General features: G+C 38.3%; 1 protein-coding gene across 2 annotated transcripts in view; it reads left to right on the plus strand.

Moving 5' to 3' along the window:
- NT5DC1 (5'-nucleotidase domain containing 1) overlaps window positions 1-14195 on the plus strand; it is a 140646-nt gene that overhangs the window by 118675 nt on the left and 7776 nt on the right. For both annotated transcript variants that reach the window (XM_003986479.6, XM_006931961.5), the window contains exons 9-10: window positions 5936-6054; window positions 7149-7301. In XM_003986479.6, coding sequence (XP_003986528.1) covers window positions 5936-6054; window positions 7149-7301 — 272 coding nt within the window. The remainder of the gene's footprint in view (window positions 1-5935; window positions 6055-7148; window positions 7302-14195) is intronic.

Consider the following 14195-nt stretch of genomic DNA (forward strand, 5'->3'; position numbering starts at 1 on the left):
GGTACTTAATAACTGATGTCCCGCCCCCATCAGCCTTGTAACCCTCAAACCACCCATCCTCCATATGGCTGTTAATGTTATCGTATCATGCAAGTCATGTCAGCCTGTTCCGGTAACCTCCAGTGTCATGTAAATCAAATCACTGCTCCAAATGGTTAAAAGTAGAAGTCAAATAAGGCAAAGGACGCATCTGGGATGGAAGGTGCTGGGTGAGCGGTCCTTGCAGCTGTCGCACAGGCCTGACGTCATCCATTGTCATGGGGACAAGAAAGGGGGAGAGTTGTGTCCTAGTTGGCGGGGGCTGAGTGCCTCCTTCTAGGCAAAATATGCAGCATCCTGCCCCATCGCTGTGATTGGGCTTTTTGCCAGTGCGAAAGCCTGGGGAGGGGGTGGGGAGGTGTAGAGGAGAGGAGTCCATCTTGCAAGATTGTAACTTCATTGAGGAGAGTGACGATATCTTTTTCACTGCTGTGTCCCCTGTGCTGTCAGCTACCCATCCTCCTGCCCTCAGTTTGAAAACCGTGATTCCCAACTTGCTATCTTTGGTTTCTTGGCCTCAGCTGTCACCAGTACACTCTGAAATCTTTCCCTGAGACTTCCCTAGAGCCTCATACCATGTTTCCTCCTGCACACAGCTCTGCTCAGTATTCTGAAATGAGACTTGATATTCTCCTTCCTCCTAGAAAGTGCAACCATACACGCTGGCCCCTTTATAATCTTTATCTTCATTACTTGACTATCTAGTGAATTGCCCCCCAGCTGTAAACCTCCAGTGTCTTCACTCTTTCACATCCAGCATGTTGTACATCAAGTCCTGTTTAAACTACCTCCTCTCTGCTCTCTGTTTCCTTCCCATTAGGCCTTCATTACTCTCTTCCCTGTGAGTCTCTTACCTCATCCTCCTGCCCTTACTTTATATCTCTCCTTTCTTCCATCTCTTGCCTGCTGCCCTCAAATACTTGGCACATATTTTCATTTACATATAAATTTTAAATATATTTTAATAACTTTAAACATATGTTATATGAGTCACTTATTACTTACTGTGAAGCATACAGTATAGTTAATCACATACACACAGAATCTCATTGGCTCCCCACCCCATGAAGCATCTAAGGCGATTCTGAACCTGGTTGCTAAGTTACCTTTTCATCTGCACTCTGTCTGATCCCTCCAGATGCCCATTAGTCTGGCCTTGCCAGAATGAATGGCTTCTGTTCTTCTATCAGGTTTTCAATCCTGCTGTTCTCTCCACATCAGTGTTTCCCAGATTTTAATGCACACTCACACCACCTAGGGATCTTGTTAGAATGGAGATTCTGATTCAGGAAGTCTGTGTAGAACCTTAGATTCTGCATTCTAAATTTTTTTTTAACGTTCATTTATTTTTGAGAAGAGAGAGAGCATGAGCGGGGAAGGAGAGAGAAAGAGGGAGACACAGAATCTGAAACAGGCTCCAGGCTCTGAGCTGTCAGCACAGAACCCGACGCGGGGCTCAAACTCACATACTGAGATCATGGCCTGAGCCGAAGTCAGACGCTCAACCGACTGAGCCACCCAGGTGCCCCTAGATTCTGCATTCTAAACAAATTTTCTGGTGAAGCAGATACTACTGGTCAGATCACCAATGACAGATTTTAGTAACCCTAAGAGAGAAGTTCTTAGAGCCATTAATTGAAGATTGTTATTCTGAAAAGAAACAAACTTCCCATCATATTAGGTATGGAAATGAGCTAGATAGTTAAAGAATAAACTAAAGGAAAAGACTTTTAAAGAATTAACTGCTATTAGTTATTAAAGAATTATGAATATTAAAGAATTATGAATTATAACCCCAAACCAAAGTAGATAAAGGTTTTGCTTTCTATTCTATTAAATTTGCTTCTACTCACTGGTAAGGTATTTATTTCTCTTAAGATGTAATTTTCCTTTTATGGCTCCCAACACAGACAAGCATTTTAGCAGATATTTTCATTAAAAAGTGTCTTTTTAAGAGAGGCACCTGTCTGGCTCAGTTGGTAGAGCATGCGACTCTTGATCTCGAGGTCATGAGTTCAAGCCCTACATTAGGCTTAGAGCTTACTTGAAAAAATAAATTTTAAAATACAGCATTTTCAATATTAAGCCAATATAAAAATTATTACAACATATTTGGGGCACTTGGCTAAGAAGAGCCTGACTCTGATCCCGGGGGTCATGAGTTCAAGCCCCACATTGCATGTGGATATCACTAAAAAAAAGCTTACTTTTTAAATGTCTTATTGCCCATGCCAAAGAATAAATGGAGAAAGTATGTATAAAAAAATGCACAATTGGGAAAAAAAATTTTCTAACTCAAAATTGAAGAAGGGATATGTAAGAGAAAATATTAAATGTCCAGTCAAGTCCACGTTATATAGAAAGGAGTTCAGGAAATCAAAAGAATTAGAGGTATATTTTTAATTATAAATCATTGCTAAGTAGACCTCTACCAAGTCAGAGATTGCTACCAGAATATTAGCATCCTGAGGACAAGGACTTGGGCCATCTAGTTCACTGCTATATACCTCGTACCTGAAGTGTTCTGTAAAAGATAGTTGAAATAAAGAGCAAAAGAAAAAAAAAAGAAAATGAGTTTTTTCCATCTCAGAGTCTATTTGATCCCACCAAGCTGTGAGGATTCTCTCATGTTTGTAACTTTTTCCTCATAACAACAAAAGATTGGCAACATCTCACATAGCTACCAATAGATGACTATTAAATAAATTATGGAACATGCATCTATTTCAAAAACTAGGTACATAACAATGTATTATCTAGAGGAGTTTTTTTAAAAAATTAAATTGCAGAAGAATGTGCTAATACTTCTGTTTAAATGGGAGGGTTCGTGGGTATTGTAGTAATTGCCAAAGCTGCTATAACAATATACCGCTGACTGAGTGGCTTAAACAACACAAGTGTATCTTCTCTCAGTTCTGGGGGCTAGAAGTCTGAGGTCAAGGTGTCAGCAGGATTGGTTTCTTCTGAGGCCTCTCTTCTTAGGAGGGGCATCTTTTTCCAATAACATATAGTCTTCCTTCTGTGTCGTAATCTCCTAATTCTCTGTGTCTCAACCTCTAATGAGGACAATAACCGTATTATATTAGACTCACCCTAATGACTGAATTTTAACTTAATCACTTCCAACACCTTGTCTTCAAATACGGTCACATTCTGAGATGTTGGTGGTTAGGGCTTCAACATATGAGTTTGAGGGGAACACAGTTCAGCTCATAACAAGTATGTACACATGCCGACTCTTCAAAATGTGTGTTTGCAATATGCGCAGTTTATTGTATATCACCCATACCTCAATAAATGTGTTTTTAAAAGGGAGAGGAAAAGAATATATGTTACCTTTTGTAGAAGAGGTGAGTGCATAGCAGATAGAGTTCAAAAATGGGACTTTTAATATATGTAAGTGTATTACTGACGAAAATCACATAAATCACATAAATAGATACCGTTTAAACATTAAGATAGTAACTCCAAGTACACTGGGAGTTGGGGGAACAGGTGTGAGCTGCCACATGAGGCACATTCAGGCAGCTGTGGGCTGAGGTGAGTGGTCAGGCACAGGTACACAAAACTTCTTACAAAACTCTTGCTCTCTATAGCAAGGTTTTCTGACCTAAGATAAGTTATGGAACTTATCTTTGTTCAGGATTGTTAGCCATAGCCTTGAGTGTATCATTTCCCCATATTTATTTTGGGACTCTTTTACTGACTAAAATTTTACTACTTTGTGGGGCGCCTGGGTGGCTCAGTCGGTTAAGCGTCCGACTTCGGCTCAGGTCATGATCTCACGGTTTGTGAGTTCAAGCCCCGCATCGGGCTCTGTGCTGTCAGTTTGGAGCCTGGAGCCTGCTTTGGATTCTGTGTCTCCTTCTCTCTCTGCCCCTCCTCCACTTGTGCTCTGTCTCTCTATCAAAAGTAAATAAATGTAAAAAAAATTTTTTAAATAAATAAAAATTTTACTACTTTGTTTTTACTTTTCTTGTCCATACGCTCTTAACAATAAGAAAATAAAAAGGTTGTTTGATTTACTATTTGCTTTAATTGATTGCTCTTCCAGCTCTATCCAACCCTTATCTGCTTCCTAACTTCAGTCAGTTTTGGGGGAGTTTGCATGTTATAGGAACAACTTTGAGCTTTGGTCTGAGTTTTTCTCCTTGAAGGTTATCACCTAAACATCCATTAGTCATTGGGGCGCCTGGGTGGCTCAGTCGGTTGAGTGACCAACTTCGGCTCAGGTCATGATCTCACGGTTTGTGAGTTCAAGCCCCGCGTCGGGCTATGTGCTGACAGCTCAGAGCCTGGAGCCTTCTTCAGATTCTGTGTCTCCGTCTCTCTCTGCCCCTCCCCCACTCATGCTCTGTCTCTCTCTGTCTCAGAAATAAACATTAAAAAGAAATATAAAAAAAATCCATTAGTCATTAAGTTAAAAGATTTGAGGAGTAATTTGGACATCTTACGATACTCAGGTACAAAATTGTTCTGAATATATATTTTCATAGGAAGATTTCTTAAATTAATGCATTTTACCCAGTTCTTAAGAATGTTTTAAATTGAAACCATGACATAATTGAATTTTATGAAAATAATACTGGTTTACATTTTTCATAATATAGAACTGTTTCCTGAATCAATATGAGGGAGATTGTATAAACAATACTTTACAAAATGAGGTTCAAAATGCAATCTAAAGTCCACCTTTTTTTAATTCATTGCTGACCTGTTCTTAATATAATGGAGGACAGTAGGGGCGCCTGGTGGCTCAGTCAGTTAAGCGTCCGACTTTGGCTCAGGTCATGATCTCACGGTTTGTGGGTTCGAGCCCCGCGTCTGGCTCTGTGCTGACAGCTCAGAGCCTGGAGTCTTCTTTGGATTCTGTGTCTCCTTGTCTTTCTGCCCCTCCCTACCTCACACTGTCTCTCTCTCTCTCTCTCTCTCTCTCTCTCTCAAAAATAATAATAATAATAAAAAAAGAAGACAGTAAACAGCAATCCATATGGATATTACAGAAGATGACAGATAAATATTTCTCTTGTGCTACACTTGTTTCTTGTTTGTGGCAATTCCATGAGCCATATCCAGGTCCAGGAATCCAAATTTAGAGATGGTTTATGGGTCTGTCTTCTAGCCTCCATTTGAAGTCCTAATGTAAACTGTGGAGTTTGGTTAATAATAAATCAGTTATCAGCTTTGAGACCTTGAACAAAATAACATCTCTGAGATTTCTGCTCAGTTAAGAGGGTTGTTATGAGGAATAAAAATACATACCTCTCCCATTATCAATATTCTCCCCTCTGCCCCCCCCCCCCCCGCGAGAGTAGTACATTTGTTTCAGTTGATGAACCTGCCTTGACACATCATTATCACCAATAATGGGGGAGGCTATGCGTGTGCAGAGGCGGGGGGGGGGGTATCAGAAATCTCCGTACCTCTCAGTTTTGCTGTGAACCCAAAACTGCTCTAAAAAATAAGTTATTTTAAAAACATATTTTTTAATTATTTTTTAATATGAAATTTATTGTCAACTTGGTTTCCATACAATACCCAGTGCTCATCCCAACAGGTGCCCTCCTCAATGCCCATCACCCACTTTCCCCTCTCCACGCCCCCCATCAACCCTCAGTTTATTCTCAGTCTTTAAGAGTCTGTTATGGTAAAAACATATTATTATATGTATATGAAAAATCATATATCTATACATAGAGATAAAGACATCCATGGAGGGCTTGTAATGCATAGGTGCTCACTGAATGCTAGCTCCCATTCCCTCATGGTTCCTTCTTATACATGTCCCGCAGCCATGCTTGGTGTGGTCTGCCCATATGGGTGCTCTTACTTGATTAAAAAGTATAGGATTATTAAAAAAAAAAAAAAGCATATGATTGTCAAACTCTATTTTCAGAGAACGATGAGGAGCAGGAGGCATTGCCATCTCTGGATAAACCTGGCTGGTACTCCCAAGGGAACGCTGTCCACCTTTATGAACTTCTGAAGAAAATGACTGGCAAAAGTGAACCCAAGGTATTTTCTGATTGAGGTGGAGTTCTTGATGCCCACTTACAGACATAAACCACTATAAATTAAAACATAATTCTAAATGCATTCAGCTTAGTTATCTATGGGGAAATCATCTACCTCTGCCTATCCGTCAGTCTCTTATTTCTTCTGCTTAAACAAGCCCTTTCTTTGTTGATCTAGACTGGGTTTTCATCTCTAATGGAAAAGAGCAGAGATTCCAAGCAGGGAGCCACAGTTCTAGGGAATACACTGGATAAGCGTATGGGGTACCTGAGGAATGATACCCTATAACAGTTCTCAAAAAAATTTTGCAGTGAGTGAAATAACAGCACAGACTAGCCTAAAGACCCACTTGCTTTTGATACTCTGGTCACATTGTTGATGTTGGACATTGGTGCATTTTTTACAGCAGAACCCTTTCTTCTGAAAAATGTTTATTGGAGAGATCAGTGTGTAACTGAGACCTGTGCCATTGGTTCCCACTTTGCCATAAGCCCCTGGGAATTCTTGAGGGGTTTAGTAGAGTATCCTGACTTGAAGGTTCTAGTTCATTTTCCCTTACTCTCGTTTCTCATCTGTAAATTGAGGCGTATGGATTATATCAGTGGGGCAATGCCTCAGAATACCTGGGGAGCCTCCCAGAGTCCACCCGCCCCAACCCCCTGTCCAAGATTCTGTTTCAGCAGGTTTGGGTGGGTACCAGGAACTCCTGGGCAAGGGCTGTGATGTGTGCTCCTGTTAATCTAACCCACTGTAACAAGACCAGGTCATCTGTAATATGTCATCAGTTCTTCAATCCTGAGGGCAGGTTCATCTGCACACATATGGACTCTGACTTCTTCAGAAAATTGAATAAAATCAGTTAGCCTCTGCCTTTCTTCTACCTGCAAATGTATCGTGTAACTTCTTACAACAGACTGGTGTCCTGCAAACCAAATGCGGCCAGTTTACAGTCACCTGTGACGTTACTCAAGGATGTTTATGTAACTTTTGTCTTACTCTGATACCTGTTGACGAATGTTTTTCTGCTTCCGTGAAGTGAACACTTTCTTGCACAGTTCTCATCCCTCAAACGGAATTTGCTGTCTGACTTACAGGTCGTTTACTTTGGTGACAGCATGCATTCAGACATTTTCCCAGCCCGTCATTATAGTAACTGGGAGACAGTTCTCATTCTGGAAGAGCTCAGAGGGGACAGAGACGGGAAGCCTGAAGAATCAGAGCCTCTAGAGAAGAAAGGAAAATATGAGGTAAGGATTCCCTTCAGCTCTCTCCTGGAAAGAAAAACCTTTATGTTGATGTATCTTAGAAAGAGCTTGTTTGTGCCAAGAGTGATGAAACCTGTTGGCATTTATGGTGATCTTCTTGCCATCTCAGCTCTATTGTTTATTTTGTTGATAATTTTTAAATGATGCCAAGATGACCCTGACCATCTGTCTTCCTGGCCGTCTGCTGTCATCCAATGCTGTGACACCCTGGGTGATTTTGGCTGATGCTGAGATGGCTAGATCCAGACTCACTGTAGTCATACCCTGTGTCTCTTCTGCTTGGTCATGAAAGTTTTTCTGCGCTTTCTTCATGAGTTTACGTTAACGAAACTGGTAACTCCTTTAGACTTATTCCTGAGCTGCCGAAAATAAACTTAGGTGAAGACTGGAGGTAAAGAAAAGTAAAATATGTCTAGAAAAGTAAAAATAAATCTAGAAAGGGAAAATAGTATAAAAAAGCAAAAAGGGGATACCTGGGTGGCTAAGTCGGTTAAGCATCTGAGGCCTGCTTCAGGCTCTGTGCTGACAGCTCAGAGCCTGGAGCCTGCTTCAGATCCTGTGTCTCCTCTCTCTCTGCTCCTCTCCTGCTTACACTCTGACTCTCTCTCTCTCTCTCTCTCTCTCTCTCTCTCTCTCTCTTTCTCTCTCAAAAATAAATAAAAAAACATTAGTAAAAAACATTAATAGAGGCACCTGGGTGGCTCAGTCAGTTGAGCATCTGACTTGGGCTCAGGTCATGATCTTGCAGTTTGTGAGTTCAAGCCCATCGTGGGGCTCTGTGCTGACAGCTCAGAGCCTGGAGCCTGCTTCGGATTCTGTGTTTTCCTCTCTCTGCCCCTCCCCCGCTCATGCTCTGTCTCTGTCTCTGTCTCTGTCTCTTTCTTAAAGATAAATAAACATTTAAAAATTTTTTAATGTTTTTAAATGTCATGTTTTTATGAGGTTTCCATTGAGTGCCATTTAGTCTTCAAGATGACGTTGGAAGTTTTTTGGGCTGAGTTAAGAAGAGCTTTAAAGCAATCTTGCAGGAGGTGTAGGCCTTCTATCCTGAGTGACTTTGGAGAGGGTTTTCACTAAAGAGAAATTAGGAGCTTTGGTTTCTTCAGAATGATTTGAGAATGCAGGTACTATGTTAAGAAAATGAAGAATCCATGGGAAAGTTTCCTCCAGCATTACAATAAACAGTAGCCCAATCTTTTCCCCCACAGACCCCTTTCCTCGTTAGTTACAAACACACCATAAACAAAGAGCTCGTAATTGGCTTTTAGACAGGAAATAGTGAGTTTTATTTGAAGATTTGAAGGTTTTTTTGAAAATTTTACTTCATAAGACAAAATTGAAATAATGTTCCTTTCCTATCAAACTCTACCTCCCCAACCGACCCTGCCCCACTGAACATAGACAAGGAAGCAAGGAATGAGAAGGTTTGGCCTAGTGACGGGGTGCGGATAAAGCCCTCAGAAGGTTCCAGAGTTAGCCCTGAACTCTTTTTCCATCTCATGCTACTGAGGTTCCAGGAAAAGGGAGTTGTGGAAGATAGATTCCCTGTCCCGTTGGGGGCTGAGGCAGGTGTTTTGGTGCGGGATTCCCAGTTGTGGCCCAAACCTTTTGTTGAAAACTCCCCAGTATCCTCGTACTCCTTGACTCCAAAGTTATTCTGGTCATGCTGACACCACCAGTTTTGAGGCGGTGTTTGCATTGATGGCCCATTCTTAGTAGAGGTTTCAGGCCAACTTAGGAGTTTTATCTACTCTAAGGAAAATCCTCTTATCATACATCTTTCTGCTGATATTTAAAGGCAGATTTAAATTTTAATTTAAACACAATTATGTGGGTTTTTAAAAATTATCTTGTAACACAAATCTAGGAGCTTCTAAAAGACTTCTAAAAACTTCTAAAAGACCGCTTTCATATTTAAGTTCACCTGTATTCCTATTCACAGCACACTTCTTCCATCAGCACATCAAAGCCTGGTGTAAGCACAGCATGTCATGAGAATTCAGTTGCTTTCCTGCTTCCCTGTGAAGGAAACAAGAATACAGATACCCTCAATTGTTACAGGAGGAGGAAATCATCCATTAAGCATCACATGAGGGTTCATGTGTTGATTTTGTGATTATTATGAAAATGTAGTTTCATTTTCCTAATCAGATGTCAAACACACAACATATGTAACACGCAGTCTTTTATTAAGTACAAAGCCTGAATGCAAAAGGATTTAGTTTCTTATTTCTAGTTAACTTTATTCAGCTTAAGTAAACTTTTCACAGTATAATTTAAAAACAAATCAACAAGATCCCTCGGGATTGATGCACTCACTGAACCAAAACATTAACATTTACTGTATTCTGTGGAGATTAGCATTTTGTTTCACTTAGGCTTGAATTCAGTTTCTTAGATATTTACAGGAATTTCTACCCTAGATAAAACTATCTGGAATGTGAAAATTTTACTTCCCTTCATTTGTGACAACAAGCTCAAGATAAGGACAGAGAACATCTCAAATGGCACTTCAAAGGCTTAGATAAGCAAGGCTTTTTCAAAGGCGCTTTTTTTTTTTTAATGTGTGTTTCTTTTAGAGAGAGAGAGCATGCGAGCCTACATGATCAGGGGAGGGTCAGAGAGAGAGGGAGACACCGTGAGATCATGACCTGAGCTGAAGTCAGAGACTCACCTGACTGAGCCCTATAAAAAACTTTTTCTAGAATCTTACTGCATCTGTTGATTTTTCTAGTGCACTATATTGGAGCATGACAGATAAGGAAAAATGGCCCATTTTAATGATTAAAGTAAATCCAGTTAAGGAGACTAGGGGAAAATAATTTGTTTTTGTTCATCTTTGTTTCCAGAAATAAATCAAAAGTCACTGCATTAATCTTGCAATTACTTAGTCTTAATTTCATAAGATTAGCTTCCAAAGGGAGCTCTCCTCTTTAGCTTCCTGCATTACTGTTGTCATCTGTTTCTTCATTTTAACTCAAAACAAATGAAAATATATTCTTCAGCTTTTTAGAATAACATATTATGAAATTTAGGTGCCAAAACAATTCATTTTAATGATGAAAATTCTCAACAAACAAGAAGGGGCCACCCTTTTATTAGAGAAAGGCTATCCAACAAAAAAACCCAGTGAGAATATAATCTGTAATGGAAAACTTTAATGGGGAAAAAAGCCATACTTAATGGAGACATATGCTCTTTAAGGTTCTGAGCTAGACAAAGGATATCTGTTATTAATTATATTGTGTAACAGAGAGCTGGCCAAAACCACAAGAAGAGGGGAAAAAAATACAAATTAGGATTAGAAGACACCAAATTGTGATTATTTCAGAGTTATATGGTCATTAGCATAGAAGACCATAGGGAATCAACAAACTATTATAACTTTGAATAGAGTTGTCAAAATGCGGATCCAAATCAGCATTCAAAAATCAATAGCTTTTCTATGTACCCTCAGTAACCACTTAACAAAGTATAACGAGAAATAAATCATTTAAAAAGCAATGAAAATGAATCACGATGTAGGAATTAATATATCCCATAAGACTTAACAGAGAAATTTTTAAGTCTTTAGTAAGGATTCTGGATTCCTTTAGTAAGGAATCAAAAGTACAGATTTCTAGTTATAAAATAAATAAGTCTTGGGGACCTAATGTACAGTGTGGTAACTATAGTTAATAATATTGTATTGCATATTTGAAAGTTGCTAGGATATTAGATTTTTAAAGTTCTAATCACACACAAAAAAATCTTTGTAACGATGTATGGACTTACTGTGATCAATTTGTAATGTACACAAATATGGAATTATTATGTTCTGCATCTAAAACTAATATAATGTTATATGTCAGTTATACCTCAATTTAAAAAAAGATTCTAAATACAGATGAACAAAGGGGAGAGATACACCATATTTTAAGATTATATTGACCTATTTTCCTTTATTTATAGTCAGTGTAATGTTATGCAAAATCCCAGGAGGATTTTGAGTGGACCTTCACAAACTGATTCTGCATTTAGGCAGAAAACTGAAAACCCACAAATAGCTAAGACAATTTCATTAAAAAAGGATAATGGAGGGAAGGAATTTCATCCTATCAGATACTAACCACGTTTGGAAGCTACAGTAATTTTTTAGTATAGTACTAATAACAAACTAAAAAGGTCAGTGAACAGAGAAAGAAGAACCCGGACAAAGGCCCTCTATCACAAGTTACTGTGTAAATGTGACATATGTTAGAGGATTATCAATCAGCAGGAAAAGATCGATGGTTCACTAAGTAGCACTGAATAAGTAGGCTCAATATATGGAGAAAAATGAGTCCCTTTTCCCCCCTTATGTAAATTCCGAATGGATTATAGATCTGAAAATAAGAAATAGATTTGTAAAATTAATTGAAGAAAATTTATGAAAATATTCTTGTGGCCTCAGAGTGGAGAATTTCTCAAGTTAGAATCCAGATGGTGGTGATGGACAAAGATGAACAAAGATGAAGCCAGGGTGTCCAGCTGGCTCAGTCAGTAGTGCATGCAACTCTTGATCGTGGGATTGTAAATTCAAGTCCCATCTTGGGTGTAGAGATTACTTTAAAAAAAAAAAATCCAGAGAGGCAACAATAAGTAGAAAAAATGACAACTTTGTATCAATATTGAATATTTTTGTTCTGGGCACCTGGGTGGCTTACTTGGCTGAGCATCTGACTCTTGATTTTGGCTCAAGTCATGATTTCACAGTTAGTGGGATTGAGCCCCATGTTGGGCTCTGTGCTGACAATGCAGAGCCTGCTTGGGATCCTCACTCTCCCTCTCTCTTTGCCCCTCCCCCACTCTCTTTCTCTCAAAATACATAAATAAACTTTAAAAAAAATTAATAAATACTTTTGCTCAAGACCCCTGGAATAGTGTTAACCAGTGAGCAAAAGAAGGGAAAAGAGTCTCACAGCATCCATTTAGGTGGGAATTTATGAAATTGCTCTTTTACGTATGTCAAAAATAGTTGAATATCAGCACTTTCATGTGGTTGAACCTGATAAAACCAACAGTGAATTTATATCTAGTCAAGTATGAAATTGGTATCCAGCAGTTGACTGCAGGGGAAAGCTTACATAGGAGGAGATACCTGTTCTCCCTAGTAATCCACAAAGCACACATTAAAACAATGGTACCTTTTGGGATGAGCACTGGGTGTTGTATGGAAACCAATTTGTCAATAAATTTCATATAAAAAAAATAAAATAAAATGGAAATAATAAAAAACACACACACACACAAAAAAAAAAACAATGGTGATATTGATACCACCTGAAAACATTCAAATTGATAGAATTGAGTCTGAATTTTTAAATTGATTTACTAATAAAATAGTCTGAATTACATTTCTATGAGTTAGATTAAGAAAACATAAAGCAGGACCAGTATTGTTCACTAAAGCTTCACTTCATTACATTTGACAATTCTGTACCAGAATAAAAATAAATTTTAATCTTATTTTAGTAAACAGCTATTTTCAATTTCAGTCATAAACACTGTTTTATTAAGAATTATGCCTGGATGGGGGGAACCTCAGCGGCACAGCCAGTTAAGCATCCACTCCTGATTTCGGTTCAGGCCATGATCCCAGGGTTGTGAGATTGAGCCCTGCTTGGGATTTGCTCTCCCTCTCTCTCTGCCCCTCTCCCACTCATGTGTGCACAAGTGCACATGCGCTTTCTCTCTCTTAAATTAAAAAAAAAAAGAAAGAAAAAGAATCATGCCTGGAATATAATCACCACCCTTTAGAAATTCTCAAAATGAAGAGTGTATCTGTGGTAGGACCTAGGAGTACACCTAAGAGACCTACTTATCTCTCAGTACTCCCATCGGGTAACTAAAAAATGAAAGATATTTGTTAGAAAGAACTGATAATTTGAAACTTTGTATCAGCTTATTGGCTTTATGTTCCAGATACATTGAAACCAATGAATAATAATTGTGTCCTCAGTCTCTTCTAAAAAAAACCTCCCCCCCCAAATAAATACCAAATAAGAAAATTAGACCAAGTTGTTTTTTAACTATTTACTAGACAAAATAATAATAAAATTAGGGAGTTAATCATGGAGAAAAAAATTTACCCTTCTAGATTGCTGTGTTTGGGATAGTTTTTAGATTAAAACCAACAGACTATTTTTTAAGCCAATTCTCACTTAAGATGAATGATATTTCATAATAAAGAAATATCATTCCTTTTCCACAAATGTGGTATACCTAAAGCCTATTTGCCATGTAATGCAAATGTTATTTAATCTTGGCGATTTGAGTATTTTTGAGTTTTATGTATAGTGATAGTAAATATTTGAATATCACTGGTTTGAAAACATTTTCCTTTTTAGTCTCATAAAAGATACAATGAGTTTAGAGTTACATTCTTTCAAATTACTTTCTATGAGATATGTTAAGCTGGTTAGGTTCCCCCCGCCCCAAGGGGCTCTTTTGCAGTTAGTCTTGTCAATAAAAATAAGTTACAAGTTAGAGGAAACTGGTTATATTCATAACTTTTTGTCCTTCTTTAAAACTTCTTACTTTTCCATTGTGATCAGTGACCTGACATGATTATTCATACACTGTTTTTCATTTTCGAGACTATAAATGAATCATTTCTAATTCATGGAAGTATGGAGAGAGAAATCCAGTGTAACTTAGTTTACATATGTATAACACTCTTTCCTATATAGGTACATCCTTAATTAAATCACCTCACTGTAATTGGTAGTTCTGTGTATGTGTCTACATGTACTACACGTATTTCAGAGCAGTACTCAAAATTTTTATCACAAGTGTCAAACATAAGAGCTTATTGGATTAGCTCTTAATAAGATCTTAGTAAGATCACTCATTATT

Source organism: Felis catus, chromosome B2, assembly GCF_018350175.1.
Source record: "Felis catus isolate Fca126 chromosome B2, F.catus_Fca126_mat1.0, whole genome shotgun sequence".
Taxonomy (NCBI): Eukaryota; Metazoa; Chordata; class Mammalia; order Carnivora; family Felidae; genus Felis; species Felis catus.